The 20,800-nt window shown below is 42.4% G+C and overlaps 1 protein-coding gene across 3 annotated transcripts in view; it reads right to left on the reverse strand.

Moving 5' to 3' along the window:
* Window positions 1–20,800, reverse strand: part of LOC135090295 (mucin-2-like) — a 46,677-nt gene that overhangs the window by 6,502 nt on the left and 19,375 nt on the right. For 2 of the 3 annotated variants that reach the window (XM_063986951.1, XM_063986949.1), the window contains exons 2-8: window positions 8,537–8,578; window positions 6,312–6,496; window positions 5,990–6,031; window positions 2,453–5,403; window positions 1,566–1,768; window positions 869–996; window positions 268–496 (exon numbers count right to left, since the gene is read on the reverse strand). In XM_063986951.1, the coding sequence (XP_063843021.1) occupies window positions 268–496; window positions 869–996; window positions 1,566–1,768; window positions 2,453–5,403; window positions 5,990–6,031; window positions 6,312–6,496; window positions 8,537–8,578 (3,780 nt within the window). The remainder of the gene's footprint in view (window positions 1–267; window positions 497–868; window positions 997–1,565; window positions 1,769–2,452; window positions 5,404–5,989; window positions 6,032–6,311; window positions 6,497–8,536; window positions 8,579–20,800) is intronic. The other variant, XM_063986950.1, reaches the window with a different exon arrangement.

Here is a 20,800-nt window from a genome sequence, read left to right on the forward strand (position 1 = left end):
CTTTATCTGCCTTCACTTCTAACAAAGCAGTAACTCTCTCTCTCTCTCTCTCTCTCTCTCTTGAATTCCATCTCCTCATTCTTATCTTTGCCTACTTAGATGCTTTTTTGTTTTAATTTTTATGAATTTTTGTAATGGTTTAAGTTTTCTGGATAAATATTCTGTTTTGTTATACCCTCTCTCTCTCTCTCTCTCTCTCTCTCTCTCTCTCTCTCTCTCTCTCTCTCTCTCTCTCTCTCTCTCTCTCTCTCTCTCTCTCTCCCTTACCAATGAAGTCTGTGCCCTTAGGATCCAGGGTATAGTTTCCAAGGAAGTAGGAGCCATTATCTGACATCTCCTGGTTTAGAATCTCCTTGAGGTCGGTGGTGTCAAGAGTGTCAGCAATGTCTGTCAGGTGAAGGATGTAGTCGACCAGAACAGAGCCCGGATTGAAGGCATCGATCTCCACTCCCTCATACCACGGAGCCAGCTGACTTCTCCGGTACAGTGAGTCGAGCTGAGGGAGGAGTGAATGATTGAAGTTTTTGTTGTTGTTGTTGTTGTTGCTGTTGTTGTTGTACTCTAGAGATATTTGAGTTGAGAAGGGATTGAAGAAGTTAATTGTGGGAGGATTTAAGTTGTGAGTTGAGCTGAAGGAAGACTGAAGGATTGAAGTTGTTGTTAGAGGGAGAACTTAAGTTATTGTCCCTGTTTGTTTACTCAGGAATTACCTGAGGAAGGATTTAAATTATTATTGGTATTATTTCATTGAGGAACACTGAAGGTTGAAATTATTATCACTATTCATTTACTGAGGAAGAACACGAGTAACAACTGAAACTGGTATTGTTGTTATACACCCAACTAAATAGAAGAGGTCACTGCTCACCTCAATCTCGATGGTGTTGGCGAGGTCCTGCCACTCCAGGGTGTCTCGGTTCGCCAACTCTGGCCGCCACTCTGTTCCATTAGTGATCATGAGAGTTGCTGCTAGGCGACACTTGGCTCCACACACACCTGGTGGCAATGATGAGTGGTGAATACAGGTGAAACTCAAGGATTAGACTGGTAATATTGCTATTCTATTACTTTAATGCTTCAAGACACTTATCCTTCAGAATTCAATGATCGTTTCTGACCTCTTTTTGGAGACTGGCACCTCAGTGGGCCTTTTTTCTACCCTCTTGTTGCTCTTGGCTGGTACCTCTCTTACATACAAAAAATCTATTCTCAGCTACTACAGTATAACTTTTAATCTCTGTCCATCTAGTTAAGTCTAAAATGTAAATGGAAGCCTTGGTATATGGCAAAGGGTGACCAGTTCTTTTCTCCATCACCTGTATGTTCCCAGTCATAGCTCACCACCACCTATTCTGAGACTGGGAGAAGCAAGAAAAGGGTAGATATCAAAGAAAAAACTGTGATTAAGATTCAAACCCAAAACTTCTTGCATTGTACAAAGATATGCTATTGCTCTCTACTTTGCTCTCTATTCCTTACAATGAGACTCAAAATGTACAATTCAAGTAATATTACACTCATAACTCAAAAAACAACAGCAACAAAAAAAAACGATTGCTCTTTACCAGGCGTTGTTGGTCTGGGAGTGGTCGTGGTGGTGGTGGTTGTGGTGGTGGTCGTGGTGGTGGTGGTGGTTGTGGTAGTGGACTTGGGTTTACTACTACCACCACCACTGGGAGCCTGGGAGTCACCACCCTGAGAAGCCTTGCGGATGGGCACAGGTGGCTCAGTTGTCTTCCAGCCCGTGAACTCAGTGGTAGTCTTGATGCTGGAAGAGGCAGTGGGGGGTGAGGAGATAAGGAAGATAAGGTAAGCTAGGAACATTGGTAAAAGCTGGCAGGGATATTGATAAAAGTAGAGGGTCATTGATAAAGGTAGAGGGTTATTGATATAGACAAGACAGGATGATTGATAAACAAATACAGGCAAGGGGATTGATGAAACAAAGGCAGGGAACAGTGATAAAAACAAAGCAAGGATATTGACAAAGAGAAGGCAGGAACAGTGATGAAGGCAAGCAAGGGGATTAATAAACACAAGCATGGAGACAATAATAAAGAACATAAGGGAAACACTGATAAAAAAAAATACAAAAACAAGCAAGGAATATTTGTACATTGATAAAGAGAAAGAAAGAAAGAAGACAATAATGAAAAATACATGACTTACAAAAGTTTGATATATGAATTTTTGAACTTGCAAATTAATTCATTCAGTCAACTTGTCATGAGAATTAACATCTAAAAAGAAGATATCTACAAATAATGAAAATAAAAAATTCATGATATGGAGAAAAAAACCCTCAAAATTTCTAGTTAATCATAATTTACAGCTTTTAATTAAAAAAGAAAAGAAAAAAAAGGAAAGGAAAATAAGGAAGGGCAATTAAGTTTTGAGGAACATCCGTAATTCACAAACCACAATTCAGAATAAAAGAACATCATATACTTACGAATCCCACAGATTTCTGAAGGTAACTTTGACAGGGGGAGGACCAGCAGGTGTCCGAGCCACAGGTTTGGGCGTGGTGGTCAGGTAAGCAGGAAGTTTGGGGCGGCGCGGGAAGACAAGCCCCTTGTGTCCACTCTTCTTGGTTGTTGTGGTGGGTGCTGCAGTGGTCGGCTCTGGGGATGTATTGTCTGCTCCAAGTTTGTACCCAGGAGGCAAGAACTGGGAGATATCAACAGTTCCTATCTCTGGTTCCTCCTTCTCAGCTGTTTCATTGAGTTTGTACCCTGGAGGAAGGAACTGGGATATGTCGGGGACTTGTGCAACTGGCTTCTTGGTTGTTGGTGCCTCTGTGGTGCTGAATTTATACCCAGGTGGCAGGAACTGGGAGATATCGAATGGTTTGGATGTGGAAGGTTTCTCAGTTGATGGCGCTTCACTTGTGGAAAGTTTGTATCCCGGAGGAAGGAACTGAGAGATATCGAGTGTCTTTGCTGTTGGGATGTTTGCTAATGGTGACTCAGTTGTTGATGCTTCATAACCCGGTGGTAGGAACTTGGAAATATCAACCGTTTGAATTTCCGGTGCCTCTGTTGTGGAGTTGAGTTTATAACCTGGTGGCAGGAACTTTGAGATATCGACCGTCTCCACCACTGGAAGCTTCTTTGTCGTTGTGGTGGTGGCCTCTGTTGTTGGCTCCTCAGTCAAAGTATACCCTGGTGGGAGGAACTGGGAGATATCAACTGTCTTTATCACAGGACCTGGCTCTTCTTTGTCATCAGATGCCTTGAAACCTGGTGGCAGGAAGGAAGAGGGGTCAACAGTGTGGACGACGGGAATGATCTTGGTTGTAGATTCTGTGGTGGGCTCGGGAGTGTAGCCAGGAGGGAGGAAGAGAGATGGATCCACAGTCTTTACTTCAGGAATCACAACTGTCGTGCTTTCGGTGGTTGACGATATGGGATTTGCTTTTGTTGAGGTCTCTGTCTCGTCCAGCTTAAATCCAGGGGGCAGGAAGGATGCCACATCCACCTCCTTGACGCCCTTTAGTATATCTCTTGAGGCCTCAGTGGTGGGCCGGACAGCAGGGAAGAGGGCAAAGATCGAGGTGCTCTTAGATGGCAGCTCACTAGTAGAAGAAGGCTCCCCTCTCTCAGTAGGGGTGATACCAGATGCTGCCTCATTTGCCTCACTCACTTCTTCAACTTTCGGTCTAGAAGTGGAAGTTGGTGCAGCAGGAGATGTGGTACGGATGGTGGTAGTGGTTGGGGGTTTGGTGGATGCCAGCACCTCTTCCTCAGTTTTGTAACCAGGGGGAATAAAGTCAGATATGTCCTTCACGTGTGCAAGATCTGTCAGGCTGTCTAGTTTGGCATCAACAGCAATGACAGTCTGGTTCTTGGTGTTGATTTCAATGTCAAAGAGTGTTTCAATACGTGGCCTTGACTCTTCATCTCTGAATGGCCTTGGATTCTTTTCATTTGTGTTTACAGTGTCTGGGAAGGTGTCAAGATGCTTAGATGGTCTTCCATCTGTGTCTGTCTTACGTGTTGATGACTCAGGCACCTTCTCAGTTGTCCCAGTGAATGATGTGGTGGTGTGGAGCTTAGTGGAGGAGGCCATGAAGGGTGCTGAGGTGGTGACGTCAGAGCTCTCGCCAATGCTTACACTGTGCGACGTCTGGACAGAGGCAATGATGACAGAGCTCTCCGTTGAGTTCGTGATGCGCACCTCTGTGTTTGTCTCAGGCTCTGTCGATGTTGTGATGCGTTTTGTCGTGGCCTGGGTAGTCCTTGGTGTGGTGCTTGTAGTGGTAGTGCTAGTAGTTGTAGTGGTGGTAGTGGGTGTAGTGGTGCTGGTGGTAGTAGTAGTAGTAGGTGTGGTGGTGGTAGTAGTGGTGGTAGTTGTGGTGGTGCTGGTGGTTGGATCAGACAGAACCCTGCCATCTCGAGTGCTGGTGGTGTTGTGGAGGGTGTTGGACACTGGTGGTGATGCTTCTGCCTCATCATCTTGAGAACCCTTGAGCTGAGCAATGAGTTCAGACAGGGAGTAGCGGCCGTTCTCCTCCTCAGCATCAGTTCTTGCCGGCGGGTCTGGTCTGCTGTTCCTCTCTGGCAAGACTGGGATGACAGGGCGGCGAGTGGTGGTGGTGGTAGTTGCCTTATCTGTATTGAAGACTGATGCAAAACTGAATGGTGGTGCTGTGGTGCCAGAGCTAGGAGGGTCTAGTGGTCCCAGATCTGTGCCAATACCTCCATCTGACGTACCATTCTCCAGGAAGTCATAGTAGTAGTAGTCGTATAGATCATACTCATCATACGTCAGATCAGAGAAGGAGTTGTCGACGGATGGCTTGGGCTGTGTTGCCTCAGAAGTCGTCAACAGGTCTGCCAGTGAAGGCCTTGGACTTGTCTGTGTGGTGGCCGGGACATTGAATCTGAGAGGAGGAACGGCCGGTCTAGGAGTCACAGCCGCAGGAACATTGAACCTGGGATTGGAATCTGAGTGCACAGGAGTGTTAAACCTCGACAATGCAGGGCTGGGTTTGGGCGTGACAGTTGGAGGTGTATTAAACCTGAAAGACAGTGATGGGCTTGGTTTTGGCTGTGGCGCTGCTGCTGGTGGACTGAATCTAGAGGGCCCTGCAACAACCGGGGAGTTAAACCTTGATGCGAGGGACCCACCAGATGATGGGGGAGTCGTGAACCTCGTGCGGGAACTTGCAGAGGCAGGGGCTGAGGAACCAGGTCTTGACGCTTCTGGGGTGTTGAATCTCGTTGCCAGCGCTGGACTGGACTTGGGAGGGGACGTGGCAGAGCTGAAACGTGTGGCATGGGTTCCTCCTGACTTGCTCCTTGGGGTGATGCCTGGGGAGCTGAGTGGGGTGTTTGATTCCCTGTTGAAGGAAGCACCAGGGAAGGGAAGGATTGGTCGGTTCACACGCTCGGCTCGATCCTGTAATGAAAGTGTTGGGTAAAGTTGTAAATAAAGGTAATTGGGTTTAATCTTATATCTCAGAGGAAATACTTCAGTGAAAAGTAATGCTATGAGGGAAGGAAAGAGGAGGAGAGAGAGAGAAAGAAGCCAGAAGAATGAGAAAGAAGATAAGAAGGAACACAAAAAGGGAAAGAGGAAGGAGAGAATAAGGAAGACTGTAGAGAAGAAAGGAAGAAAGACAGGAGAGGAGAAAGGAAAGAGGACAGCGAGATGAGAAGTAAGATGAGAAGGAATACAGAAAGAGGAGAAAGGAAAGAATAGAGAGGACTGTAGGGATGAAAGGGAGAAAAAAGGAAGAGGAAAAATGATGAGGAAAGAAGAGGAAGACAGAAATGGTAAAAGAGACATAAAGATGGAGGCAGAAGAAGAAAGATTAAAAAAAAGGAGAGAGAGAGAGAGAGAGAGAGAGAGAGAGAGAGAGAGAGAGAGAGAGAGAGAGAGAGAGAGAGAGAGAGAGAGAGAGAGAGAGAGAGAGAGAGAGAGAGAGAGAGAGAGAGAGAGAGAGAGAGAGAGAGAGAGAGAGAGCAAAGGATCACAAACCAACCTGAGGAATAAGGAATCGGGAAGGTGCATTTCTTTCACGACTCTGAAAACGGGAAACAGAAAAAGAGAAAATAGGTGAGAGAAACCCAAGAATGAATGAAGAATCAGGCAAGTGTGTGAGGATGAAAACAATTTGGAAACAGAAAATTGAAATACAAAAGTGACAGAACAAAGAACTGAACACCAAACTGAGGAACAAAGAATCAGAAATGTGTGATTCCTTTAGGACTGCAAAAAATAGGAAAACGAAAATGTGGATACAGGAATAAAGAAACAAGAAAACGAGAACACAAAAGGAGGATAGCAAAGGATCGAACACCAACCTGGGGAATAAAGAATCGAGAAGGTGCATTTCTCTCAGGACTACTTGGGCGGCTGGTCTCGAATCTGAACCTGGTGGGAGTCCGGGGGGTATTGGGCGAGGCGGAGGAGGACAGGCCTCCCTCAGACAGCTGTAGCGTCCTCACAAAGGCATTGAGGGTCCCAGCACTCACAGATCGGGCATCAGCTGAGGGTGGAAAGTTAAGTTTATGTTTGTGTAGGTGTATGTATGTGTGTTGCTACTGTTACTACTACCACTACTACTACTACTACTACTACTACTACTACTACTACTACTACTACTACTACTGCTACTACTACTATTACTACTACTACTGTTACTACTATTACTACTACTACTGCACACAATACTAATTTTCTCTTCTTTGTGCAATAAAACAATGCGGTCCAATAATAATAATAATAATAATAATAATAATAATAATAATAATAATAATAATAAAAATAATAACAATAGTAATTATAATAATAATAATAATGTAATAGAGTCAACAAAGAGTGTCCTTGCTGGAATAATTCTCTCTCTCTCTCTCTCTCTCTCTCTCTCTCTCTCTCTCTCTCTCTCTCTCTCTCTCTACTTTTTATCTCTCTCCCCTCCCAAATTCTTTCACAGTTTTTTTCACTTTGCTTTTTTTTTGTCCACTGCACTCTTAATTCTTCCCCCTCATTCTCTTTTTTCTTTTTTTTTTCACCCTTGTCTCCCTCCTGCCTCATTATTTCTCCATTCCTACTTCCCATTTCATTCTACTTATATATATTCATATGTCTTTCCTAATATTTCTTCAGGCAACTACATATCGATAAGTATATACATAATTTTCAAACTGTACTGCAATTTTTTTTTTAATCTTCCCTCAAACAACTGCATATGAATAAATACATATATATATAATCTTAAAACTGCGCTGCATAGTTACCTCTGTACACCTGTATATGCACAATTTAGGTATATGCATAAAAAAAAGACTGAGCCTTGAAACAGAACCACTGAACCTTCACATAAAAAAAAAAAAGGGAAAAGAAAAAAACGTAATTTTGAAACTGAACCATTTGGTGATTTCAACGGCGAGTAAGAAAGGATCCAATAACTAACTGAAGCTTCACTAAATAACCCGCAGATTCATTTTTTTTTTCAATAAACATCTTACTATTCTGTTATTTTCATCTATGTACTTTTCTTCTTCTTTCTTCCTTTTTTTTTTTTACTTTGTCCTCGAGCGTTATAATAATCTTGTCTTTTCTCTTGTCTTGCCACGTCACTCGCGGTTTGAAAGAAACATGAATGCAATTTTTCTTTTTCTTTCTTTCTTGTCAGTATCGACGTGTAATTTATCATCAGCATGACTTGGAGGAACTGAAAACCTATTATGATCTGCTTTTTTTGAGTGGGGAGTGATTTGGGGAGGGGGGGGATTGGGGTGGTGTTGGGAGGTGGAGGGGATGGTCAATTACAGAAGAAAAGATTGATAGGTACATTACGCTGGTCAATTTTTTTTTTATTCATTTTCTTTTTGTCATCACGAGAGAAAAAGATTGACAATACGTATGTACACTTTTTTCGTTTTTATTTTTTTATTTATCTATTTACTTATTTATTTTTTTGTGGAGTGATCAGTGGAAGAAAAATAAAGAATAACAGTTTGGTATTACGTAAACTTTCTTATTTTCCTCTAATCTACGTCAAAAGCCACCGAAGAAATAATGATTGATACTACATGACGTACGCTTTCTGACATTTAACCTCCTATCACCTTGTATTTGACCACTCATTTCGCCCACTTCTTAAACCAGGAGATATATAAATAGACAAACGGCGATACTGACTGAAGGTTCCTGGCGCGTCTCTCTTACCAGATGAAGGGCAAGTGGGAGAAATACCTCATGACGCTCTGTGAACTTTCAATCTACTTAAACTCGATCACTAATTCATTTCTTCGATCAGGAGGGACAAAAAAGACTAATGGTGATACTGATTGAGGGTTCCTGTCGCGTGTCTGTCACCGGGAGAGAACAGGGGTACTTCATAACGCTCTATGGATCTCCTATCTACTCATACACAATCACTAACTCATTTCTTTTATCACTAGAGATAAAAAAAAAAGACTAATGGTGATACTGATTGTGGGTTCCTGGCGCGTGTCTGTCACCAGGGGAGGAGTGACGGATGAGGGATGGATAAGGTTGGAGCGCTGAGTAACTTTCGTACCTGAGGCGCCAACCCCACCGAGATCCGGGCCCAATCTCGTACCTGTGAAAGAAAAAAAGGGTATATTAGTCACCACGTCGACACCCACACGCCCTACGCCCACTGGAAGAATGTAAAGTCACCACACCACACCACGCCACACCATTACGCTATCACACCTCACCACATCACGTTTCATTCATACTATCACACTGTCACACTACATCACACCACGCTCCAATCTTTCTAAGGCCCTTGCGCTTTCTTCAGGGCGGCTTTAAAACGTTACAAAGATTACTGGTTGTGTTTTTCTTGAAGTAGAAGTAATATCCTCGTTAAACTACTACTGGAGTCACGAAATCGCTCTTGAAAACTTGAAAAACCGAGTAATTTATATTTAAACGCTGTGTTTTCAAACGTTACGGAGATTATCGGCCGTATTTTTCCTGTTACCGATCTAGAATCCTCGTTAAATTTATACTAGAGTCACGAAATTACTCTTGAAAACCCTGGTAACATTCTTAAATGCTTTATTTCTTCATCGGGTTTATATTCAGATGTTACAAAGATTACTGGTCATGTTTCTCGTAATACCGATGTCGAATTCTTGTTCAGCTACCACTAGAATCATGAAGTTACCCTTGAAAACCCTAGTAACTTTCACCGCAGCCTACTAATTAAATGTGAGTGATAGGGCGTGGAAATGTTTGGGAATACGTGGTGGCTGCGAGGATTCAAAAGTCAAGGTTCCCGCATGCGTCACCACACCCACCCTTCCCTCCCCCCTACCCCCCTCTCTCTCTCTCTGACCCTTTCCGAGACACGTACTCCAGTCTGTCTGCTCGGCTTCTCTTATCTGACACGCGAGGAATGACGTGGGCCACTTCTCTCCTCGCCACACTTTCCCTACTGCACGAATTCTTACGTAACGCTGTTCATTCGATACATTTACTCTTACACTCATTTTTACACTGAATATTTTCACTCAAGACGAAGATTCATAATAAGGGTAACGATTTGTTTATTTATTTACTCGCTTAATTGTGTTTTTAATAGCTTAACAGTGTTGGAATGAATTAATTAACTTGTACTGTCTTGTCTCTCCTGGTAGCCGTGTTAGTAATGACTCAAATAGCTCAGGAAGGACTTTATTACATGTTATTATCTGTTATCCTTCATAATTAGACTAAATAGATAAATACATAAACAAATTCGGTACTGTCTCATAAAGTCTCCTCAAAGAATCGTGGTTTATATGATCCATTTATCTATCTATATATCTATCTGTCTATCGCAACACCACACAAAGCCTACCCACGCCCAGGCTTCCTGACGCAGTAACCCTGAGCACAATCGCTTCGCCCTTGCATATCCCACACACTCCGATCAGCGCAAATAGCGGGAGTGTGGTGTGACATTTACCGAGTGCCTGCAAGCTGGGCGGTATATTCTAGATGGCTTTGTGATTTGCCCACCTCTTGGATCATACTTTGAAACACTTCTGCGCTGCACCTCCACTACTTTGAAAAGGCTGTATCTATGTAGTTAAGTTACAGTTTTCAAGATTTTTTTTACGGTTCTAGTGACAGATTAAGATTTCTGCGTGATTAACAGGAGAAACACTCTTGAGAACCCGGCTAATCATATCTGTGGCCTTTGAAAATAGTCGTTCTTGTGAGGATGAGGTTAAGAAGACAGGATAAAATGAAAGGAGTAAATGTCAGCAAGAAGGAAAGAGAGAGAATTACAATGAAGGAAGATTGCGGGAAGAGGAGAAGGAGGACAAGGAATTGAAGGGCATGGCGGAAGAGAAGAAGGAAAAATTTATGTAATGATGATAAATAAGGGGAAGAGGAGGAGGAAAAACTTTAGGAAAACAAAAGACAAACAAGAGAACGAAAATCTCTGTAAAATGGGAAGAACTGAGATGAAGACATGGAGGTATGAAGAAATGAACAGGAGGAGGAGGAGGAGGAGGAGGTCACCACGAGACAAGTAACCATTCCCGCTCCTCCTCCCGCCTCGCTGCGCAACACAAACAGAGCAACACTCCAACACATCGCCAGGGAAGAGAAGCATTCACACGGAAAGATGATTTATTGTACCTCGTCTCTCTCTCTCTCTCTCTCTCTCTCTCTCTCTCTCTCTCTCTCTCTCTCTCTCTCTCTCCTCACCAGCGCCCCGTTAACTCAGTGCAATGGAACCTATTAAGATAAAACGAGCAGAGAGAGAACCAGTAACTTGCATCTTATATACTTGAACCGCTAATATAATGACTTTAACTGTTTCTTCACAATATGATAACTTTTTTCGACTTAGCCGTCTTTATTAATTGATTTCTTATTCCTCCTGCGTCTGGAATATAAAGAAAATACTGTCTTTTATTTATCTATTCATTTATTTTTGTTATCTAAGCGGTAAATTGACTGCGGGGAAGTGAGAGAGAAGGAAGACAATCAGAACGTCTTAGACTATTCTTCCCTGCAATATGATCACTCTTCTCGTGTTTACTGTCTTATGCATTGATCTTTCATTACTCCTACGCTTCAGATATAAAAAAAAAAAAAAAAAATCCTCTTTCTTATATCTACGCGGTAAACTAACTGTGGAAGAGACAAAGAAGGGAAGACAGCCAGAACGTAGCCTATCACTTGTCTCACTGGGAAGGCGGATTTACTTGTTCTGCCTGATTCACCTGATTAACTGGCTCACCTGGTCGTGTCCTGGTGGAGTAACTCGTGGTGTAACTCAGGCATAACTTTAGAGTGTCACAAGAGAAGCCAGCGTGTAAGGAAAGCAAGAAAGATTGAAGATAAGGAGGGAATGGCTTCGAGGAAAGTGTGAGGTTGTAAATAAGAGGAGCTGAGTTGATACCTGCATCTCGTCTCCTCTTTGTCCTTTCCTGGAGGAAGAGGAGGAGGAAGAGGAGGCTAAGAAGAGAGGTAAATAATGAAGCAAACGGAGAAATTCGTCGAAAATGGGAAACTTTTTGAAAATGAAAGAAAACGAAGGTGATTATTAGATAGACTGGAGAGAAAAGAATATTGAGGGAATGAAGATGGAGAAAAGGAGAGAGAGAGATGGAGGAAAGGGATAAGAAAGAGTAGGGAGGCAAATATGGAAAGAAAATAGGAAGACTTTTCAAAATAAAAGGAAATTAAGAATACATGAAATAAAAGGGAAGAGAAAAGAATAGCGAACATAAAGATGGAGAAAAGGAAAAGAGAGAGACTGAAGAAAAGATAGAGGGTAAAGAGAGAGAGAGAGAGAGAGAGAGAGAGAGAGTACAAGCCTGTGGACCTGAATTATAACTGCCGCCACTATCATTATCTTCTCTATCCTTAGCTATCTCACTTTAAATCACTGTAGTAGGTAGTTTATTATAGAGAACCAAAAAAATAAACGAAAAAAAATCATAATCTGCTACCTACAATCTATCCTTCCTTTACATTCATTTATATTCCTTTACAACCACCACCACTACTACTACCACTACACCACGCACTACAAAACACTACAGAACACGCCTTAATCAGCAGGTAGGAGCCCGAGTAAGTACAGGTGGCAGGTAGACCAGATGACTCACCCGTCTTGTCTCTTCCCTTACTTGGCGGGGTGAGACGGGGTGAGGAGGGGGTGAGGATGGGGTGAAGAGGGGGTGAGGAGGGGTATTCTGGGTATTTCCTCCTCTGCATCACCCCCACCCACCCCCATTATGGCATTTCCAGAGTAGGAGGCTGAGGTCAAGGTGAGGGAGGGGTGAGGGAGGGTGACAATAGTAGTGATGCTGGGGAGAGGAGGGAGGGGATGGAGGGAGGAGGGGAGGGAAAGGTTAAAGGTGGGGCGATAGTAGGATATACTGTTGTGGGGAGTGGGGAGGAGGAAGAGGAGGAGGAAGAGGAGGAGGAATAGGAGTGTATATAGGAGGAGAAAGAGGAGTAGAGGAGGAATAGAGGGATATATAGGAAGAGTGTATACCAGATAGGATGATGATGGTGGGAATAAGAAGGAGAAAGTGAAGAAAGAAGACGAATGAGGGAAAGAAAGAAGAAAAAGAAAGAATAAAAATAATACGAAGAAAAAAAAAAAACATACATCGAAACAACACAGACGAACAGAACAACAAAAACAAAAACAAAAACAAAACAAAGAACAAAACAAGAGAACAACAACAACAACAACAACAAAGAACATAAACCAACACACAAACAAACGAAGTACAAGTACCAGTAAATCAATAACAAATATCAGAAGAGGAAAAACACCCAGTATAGACACGTACTAGGAAGAACAGGAGAGAGGGAGAGGGAGAGAGAGAGAGAGAGAGAGGCCAGGAAGAAGTATTAAGGTGAGGGACGACCTGGGGAAATATCAAGGGGACTTCCAGACTCGATTTAAGAGTGACAGAGTGACAGCGGAAGTACAGTAAGGTGGAATAAGAATATGAATGTGAGTTTACGTGAGGTGGAGTGCATAGTGTGTGTGTGTGTGTGTGAGGAGGAGAGAGTGTGGATGAGCATGTATGAATGGAAGTTTACGAATTTGTGAAAGTTATACAAAGGAATACAAAGGAAGTCCAAACACAACAGGCCCCGAGTACTTACTAAGCTGTTTGAGTGGCTATTCTACGCTATTAGTGAGAGAAACAGGATAGAAAAGAAGAAGGAACCTAACATAGTCTAACTTAACTTAATGTGGAGCAACAGGTGGAGTGCATAGAGATGGAATGAGAGCGTGTGTGAGGAAAGTAAAGTGGGGAGCGTGCGTTGGTAAGTTAGTGTTTTGGCCAGTGTGGTAATGGGGCGGCGAGCGGTGTGGTGAAATGCGAGGCAGCGGTTCACGAAAAACTCACCGCCAAGGACGCGAGAGTGAACTGAAAGCGAAACGCGGACACGACCACACCCCGCCACACACACACACACACACACACACACACATACGTACGCTCAGGAGCCTCCGCACTTTCTCTCTGGCATCATTCATCAGCAAGTACATAACGTTAATCTTTCGCGTGTGAATTGAGTTGAAAGGTGCATACACATCACAAAGAAGAGCAAATAGTGTAAGGGGTGAAAAAAATGAACGGAGAAAAAGGTTAATGTTGGCTAATCCTCGACTTTATTTTGTTCTTTGACACGAGATGAGTTAAAAAAAATGTACATAAACATTACAAAATACCAAAAAACATAAAAAAATAGGTACATAAAATCATAAGAGCCAAATCATTCAGAACAAAACAAATAAACGAAAAAATAAATAAATAAATAAATGTTTAATGAATAACACTCAACTTCATTTCATTCTCAGACGCGAACCAAGACAGACAGATGCTCGACTTGATTTCATCTTACAGGTTTTTTTTCCCCGCAGAGTAAGACGGAATACAACCCGGAAAACCTTACTACTGGCGCCGCTCGGAGACACAAAGACACGGACAAACACACACACACACACACACACACACACACACACACACAGTCCCCCTCACACAGCCACTCCTCCTCCGCCTCCTTACAGTGAACAAGAGCAAAGAAAAGGCGCCTGTAGACTTATAAGGGTGTATGCAGAGACGCCCCGCCCTCGTCCTCACACCCGGACACGTCTACACCTACGCCCACACTCACGCCCACGCCCTGACCCGCACCCCATGTACCCAACACACCCACCAATTAACTCAACATTATTTACCTTATCAATATTAACCTTTACAGACCACCCTGCTAATTTATATCTTAATTACACCGACTTATATCCAAACTGTTAATTTTCCTTATAATTCTACTGTTTTTTGTTTGTATTCTTTCCTCTATCTCCGCATAACACGTATATTTATGAGTACTTTGATTTTATACTTCGTCCTTCTATTATCGTACACAGGGTTTTATTTTTAAACGCTTCGGCAATTCCTATCATGGTTTCCTTCACCAAATTTCCGTACCTTCTCTATTTCTTCCTGATGTAACGTTTCTTTAGTGTTTTGGTATCACAACAACAACAACAATAACAACAACAACAACAACAACAAGAACAGCAACAACAAAAACTACGTAACATCTCAGAACAAAGGACACGGTAAGATCAGACGAAGGAAAACCACATGAAGTCCTTCCCAAACACTCATACGTAGAGAGAAGGGAAGGAAAAGGGGAAGATTCGACCATGCACTCTAATGTTTTATTATTCAGTACCTGTCCGTGATCTTCCTTTCAGCTCCTGGTATTCTTTTTAGACGCATTTTTTCAGTCCTTTGTAGTCTTTTTAGTAGTTTGCCCGTTCCTTTATCCTTCATCCTCTCCTCTCCTCTCCTCCATTCCCCAAAGCCCTAATGTCAGCACGGTTCCAAAAAAGGCTATTGATATATCCATTTCTCTTTTTATACGCGCAACCTCATGACCTCAGCAAAATATTGACCTCCAGGGAAAGTCGTTAAGGTCATCTGAGCGCGGGTTCATCTCTCAAACCTCCTTTTTTATTTCCATTTTCTGTTTTCTTTTTTTTTTCTTGGCTAACGTTTTTTTTTTTTTTTTTACAGTTTCCCATGCTTCACTAACGGTACTCTTTTATTAACTCCGTTTTCTTTGGTGCTTTTGTTTGTGGCGGTGGTGGTGGTGGTGGTAATGTCTTGTACTGCATCGGTCAGTAATTATCTTCAAAAGTTCAGGGTCGTGTTGCGTCTCAGTGAGTCTGTGTTTTACTTGCCTGAATGTTGCGTCTTAATCAGTGACGGGGGAGGATCGGGGAGTGGTGAAGAGTGATGGAATGTTGCAGGAGGGTTGGGATTGTGGAGAGCGATGAGGAGAGATGAGAGGGAGAAGTGAGGACTTATCATTGTTTGTGTGTGTTATGGGACAGGAATGAAGGGAAGCGAGGAGAGAAAGAGAGGAATGGATAGAGATGAGGTGTTTGGGAAGAAAAAAAGGGAGAAACAAGCTTGAGAGATGGGGAAGAAGAAGAAGAAGACGGAGAAAGAAGAAAAAAGAAAAAGAATGAGACAAAAAAAAAGATTGATATGAACGAAAACAGAGACAAAGATGAGGAAAATCAATATTTTGAGTAACTGAAGAAAAATATCAGCCAAACAGACGAAGCAGAAAGAAAGAAAGAAAGAAAAGAAATATAATAAGGAATAAGGCGAAGAACCGGCAATCTGAACGAAAACGGAGCCCAAGGCAAGGGAAACTACACATTATTAAGGGGGAACAGAAGAAGACCATTATAGCCAGCCACGCGCGTGTCACCTGAGGAAACAAAACCTGGCGCAAGTGACTTTTAAGAAAACGCGCAGTTCCATACCCGTTCAGCCTTGACTGGAAGGCGGTGGGAGACTCATGGATCAAGTGGCGCATTAACGATACTGACGGGGAGTCGAAAAAAAAAGAGGAAAATAAAATAAAAGAGAACAGAGAAAAACTAAAAGCAAAGGAGGACAAGAGAGAAATATGGAGAAAATGGAATAACATTGAGAAAACAAAGGAAAGAAGGAGAGAAGTAAGGAGGAAAGGAGATAAAAGCAAAAACAAAGGAGGGAAAGAGGGAAAAATATAAAGAGAGAGAAAAGAGGAAAAAAAAGTACGTAGGAGAATAATACTAATAAAAATACTGATAAAAATCTTAGTTACATTATGAAGAAGAGAATGTAGTAATCATGATTATGTGAAAAAGCGATACGTGGAAAGAAAACAATAACACTAATATAAAAAAAACAGTAAAAATAATGAATAAATTAATGATAAAAAAAAACGAATCTCTTATTACAAAACTATTACTGATACGAAGAAAAAATACGACTTTTGACGGGGGAAGGAAAAAAAGTGTTGTTTTTTATCTAATACGCATCGAGAAGAGAATTACGTGGGAAAAATAGAGATAAGAATAATAACAGTGAGCCTCTACTCGTACATATCTATTCTTTCTATCTACACCGCAGAGGAGGAGGAGGAGGAGGAGGAGGAGGAGGAGGAGGAGGAGGAGAAGGAGGAGGAAGAGGAGGAGAGAAGATGCATAGGTGTTTTAGACAAAGAAAATGAGTTTTGGTAAAAGTACAAAAAGAGGAGGAGGAGGAGGAGGAGGAGGAGGAGGAGGGTCACGGAGGCTTCACAGAGCTTAAAGCAAATCCTCGTTTACTCTCTCTCTCTCTCTCTCTCTCTCTCTCTCTCTCTCTCTCTCTCTCTCTGGGCGTGGGTGTAGGCGTGTCTGACTTTGGGGATCATGACCGCGCCGTCTGTGGGTCATAGGTCACGTGGGACTTAGGACAGGCGCCAGGAAATAGGAGGGGGGAGGGGGAAGGATGTAGAAGGAGGGAGGGAGGGAGAAGAGAGGGAGAGGAAAGGACACAGGAAAGGAAAGGGTGAAGGAGAGGGAGGGAGAAAATGGAAAGAGGAGGGAAGAAGGAGGGAGGAGAGGAGGGATGAGGGAGGAGACAGGAGAGAAGGGAGGAGAGAGGAGGGGAAGGAAGGAAAGGGTATAAGGTGAAGGAAAGGATGGAGGAAAGAGGGAGGAAGGAGGGAGAAAGAAGGAAAGATGCAGAGAAATAAGAGGTTGTAAGGAGGAGGAGGAGGAGAAGGAGGAGGAGTTGGAGGAGGAGGGAGACAAGGCAAGGAGGAGGATGAGGAAAGAGGAGACAAGAGAGAGAGAGAGAGAGAGAGAGAGAGAGAGAGAGAGAGAGAGAGAGAGAGAGAGAGAGAGAGAGAGAGAGAGAGAGAGAGAGAGAGAGAGAGGAGGAAAGACAAAAGAAAAGGATGGAATGGAGGGAGGAGAGAGGAGGAGGCAGGATAAGGAAAGACTGCTGGGAGGACTGACGAAGGAGATGAAAAAGGCAGGGAGAAGGAGGAGGAGGAGGAGGAGGAGGAGGAGGAGGGGAAGGGAGGGGGAAGAAAAGACAGGGAAACGAAGAGATGAAAGAAGGAGAGAGTAGGAAAGGAGAGAGAAGGAAAGGTACAGGAAACGAAGGAATGGAAGGGGATGAAGGAGATAGACAAGGACTCCCTCACCCTTACCCCCTCCAGGACTCCTACCACCACCTCCTTCGCCTCCTGCCGGATATAATATTATTTTTCCTCTCCAGACGAAGTAGATTAAATTTGAACAGTACAGCGGCACCACCACCACCACCACCCCATTCTCTCTCTCTCTTTCTCTCCTTCAAGACACTGGCCAGACATGTTTAGGCCTAGGAATTTGTGATAGGCAGTGAGTGGGTGTGGCGAGGCAAGGCAGGCCCTGTACTACTAATGCTTCTCACTCACACGCTCATTTCACTCTCACCTGACGCTCACTTTCACAGTCACTCGTATGATTGAGAAACGGAGCATGTATTGAAATCTCTCTCTCTCTCTCTCTCTCTCTCTCTCTCTCTCTCTCTCTCTCTCTCTCTCTCTCTCTCTCTCAGACATTACGAAAGCAGCAAATCAACTCATATTTTTCTTTTCTTTCTCTCTCTCTCTCTCTCTCTCTCTCTCTCTCTCTCTCTCTCTCTCTCTCTCTCTCTCTCTCTCTCTCTCTCTCTCTCTCTCTCTCTCGCATCACCTGGTCAGCGTGGCCCAGGTAACTCAGGTAAATAAATAATCAGAGAGAGAGAGAGAGAGAGAGAGAGAGAGAGAGAGAGAGAGAGAGAGAGAGAGAGAGAGAGAGAGAGAGAGATTTGTATTTGCTTGTTTACATTTCTTTCTACGGGAATGAGTCCAGCTTGTAATACTGTGTGTGTGTGTGTGTGTGTGTGTGTGTGTGTGTGTGTGTGTGTGTGTGTGTGCGCGCGCGCTTCTAAACACACGTCTAAGCTAAGACGATCACGCGAGACAAACAAGATAACAAGAAACAAACAAACACAACGAGGCTCTTACTCTCTCTCTCTCTCTCTCTCTCTCTCTCTCTCTCTCTCTCTCTCTCTCTCTCTCTCTCTCTCTCTCTCTCTCTCTCTCTTCTCTTTCATCTTCACAAGCTTTCGAAAAATCAAATATTTACTCGTTTGCATATAAAATTTCTTGCTCTTTTTACTTTAAACTTACAAATGAGAAATGAAAGTAAATAGATAAAGGAAAAAAAGGAAGGATGGTGAAATAAAGTAGGGAAAGTAAGAAAAGAATGAAAAACGGGACAAATAAGTAAAGGAAAACAGAAGAGAATTAGAAAATAAAAAAGAAAGGATCGGAACAGAAAAGATCAGAAAAAAACAAAGAAAAACAAGTCTACATGAAAGAAAGAAATGAAAAAAGAGGTGATAAAAAACACACACACAAAAAAAAAAGAAAAAGAAAAAGACAAAAGAAAACCAAGGAAAAATGAGAAGAAAAAAGACGAAGAAGAAGAAGAGAAGGATGGAGAGAAGGAAGAAAAACCTGAAGTAACAGTACGGAAGAAATGAAAAAAATGAAGAATAAAACAAAGGAAAATAAGACAAAAAGGAGAGCAACTTGGAGAGAGAAACCACGGAATGAGATGATGGATAAGGTAAGGTAAGGTTAGGTGACGTAAGGTTAGTTAAGTTAAGGACAGGTAGAGAGGCTAAGGTGAGGTGACGGAGGACTGAACTGAGGTTAAGGTAAGACTGAAGTAAGAGTCAGGTGATATCAGACTTTAGAAAACGGGAGGAAGGTGAAATAGTGGGACTGTGAAGAAAATATTGACGTTACATCATATCGAGGCGACACAGAGAAACAGGAACACTTGAGGAGGTTAAGATGTGAGGGTAAAATTTGAGGTTGTATTGAGTTTATGCTTTTGTCGAATAAGAAAATATAGACTGGTCTGAAAATACGAAGGAGCAGTGATATTTTAAAGGATTCTGACTGTAGGGAGAAATGGAGAGAAAGAGGAAGAATAAATATATAAAGATGAAAAGAAAAGTAGGGTTATTTGATGAAAGAAACTATATATCAGGATGTATATATGAGAGGAAAGTGATATTTTCAAAGATTCTTGCTAAAGGAAAAGACAAAAAGAAAAAAAGAAAGAATAAAAATAGAAGGAAAAGTAAGCTTATGTAATGGGAAACACAGAAACGGACGAAAATATGAAAGAAAAGTAGGATTTTAAAAGATTCTGACTATAGGGACAGCTGGAAGGATAACGAAGGAATGAAGATGATAAGAAAGTCTAAGATTATATTGAATTTATGCTTTTATGGAATAGGAAATAAAGAATAGAATGAAAATATGTACGAAAGTGGAATTTTGAAAGATTCTGGTTGCAGGAAGAAATGGAAAGGTAAAGAAAGAAAATAGATTGGAAAATAAGTCACATTACGTATGATTAAAGTTATAGAAATGAAAAATATGAGGAAAAGTGAGGTTTTATTAATAGAAAACTTAAAGAAAGATAAATAAAAAAGTGAAAATGAAAGAAAAATACGTTTCTTTAATAAATAATAACAAAGATGCAAGGCTGGAAAAACGTTAAAAAAATAAAATAAAAAAAAAACATTCCATCAATTTGAGGGTAACGGGAAGGAAACAAAAAACAGAAACTGGAAGAAAACGTAAGCTGGACCCCGGAAGTTTTGTGGGGGGACTAAAGTATTTGTCAGTGATGAGAGGAGGGAGAGGGAGAGGGAGGGAGTGAGAGGGAAGGGAGAGGACTGGTTCAATGTGGGCCAGGGTAAGACAGCTCTAATCCCTCTCCCTTCTCCTTCTTACTCTTCCTCCTCTCACTTTTTTCCTCTCTCTATCTCTCACCTTTTTTTTTTTTTTTTTTCAAATAGTGACCCCTTTTCCAAAAAACCACAGAAAACGTGTTATGCTTGATATTTTCGTGCTACAAACAGACAGATAGACAGACAGGACAGGCAGGACAAATAGATAGACGGACAAACAGACAGACAGACAGGCAGACAAATACGAGTAGATAGACGGACAAACAGACAGACAGCCGGATAGATAGACAGAACAGATAAACAAACTGATAGGTAGGCAGACAAACAGACGAACAAACGAAAGAAAATATAGACAGACAAGGAGACAGATGGACACACACACACACACACACACACACACACACACACACACGACTAGTAATTTACGTCTTATCCTCGTCTCTCTCTGTGTGTGTGTGTGTGTGTGTGTGTGTGTGTATCCGGGAATCTTGAATGTGCAATGAATTTTTACCTACTGCTGCCCACACACACACACACACACACACACACACACACACACACACTCCCTAAACTGTAGTGGAATGTTTGTGTGTTCGTCTGTTGGTTCCGGACGCACCCCGAGGACTTTTGAGCCGCTAGTCAGAGTGTTGTGAGTAGTGGGCGTCCTTGTATGTCCCCCTCTCCCTCTCTCCCCTCTC

This window comes from Scylla paramamosain, chromosome 34 (assembly GCF_035594125.1).
Source record: "Scylla paramamosain isolate STU-SP2022 chromosome 34, ASM3559412v1, whole genome shotgun sequence".
NCBI classification, from domain to species: domain Eukaryota; kingdom Metazoa; phylum Arthropoda; class Malacostraca; order Decapoda; family Portunidae; genus Scylla; species Scylla paramamosain.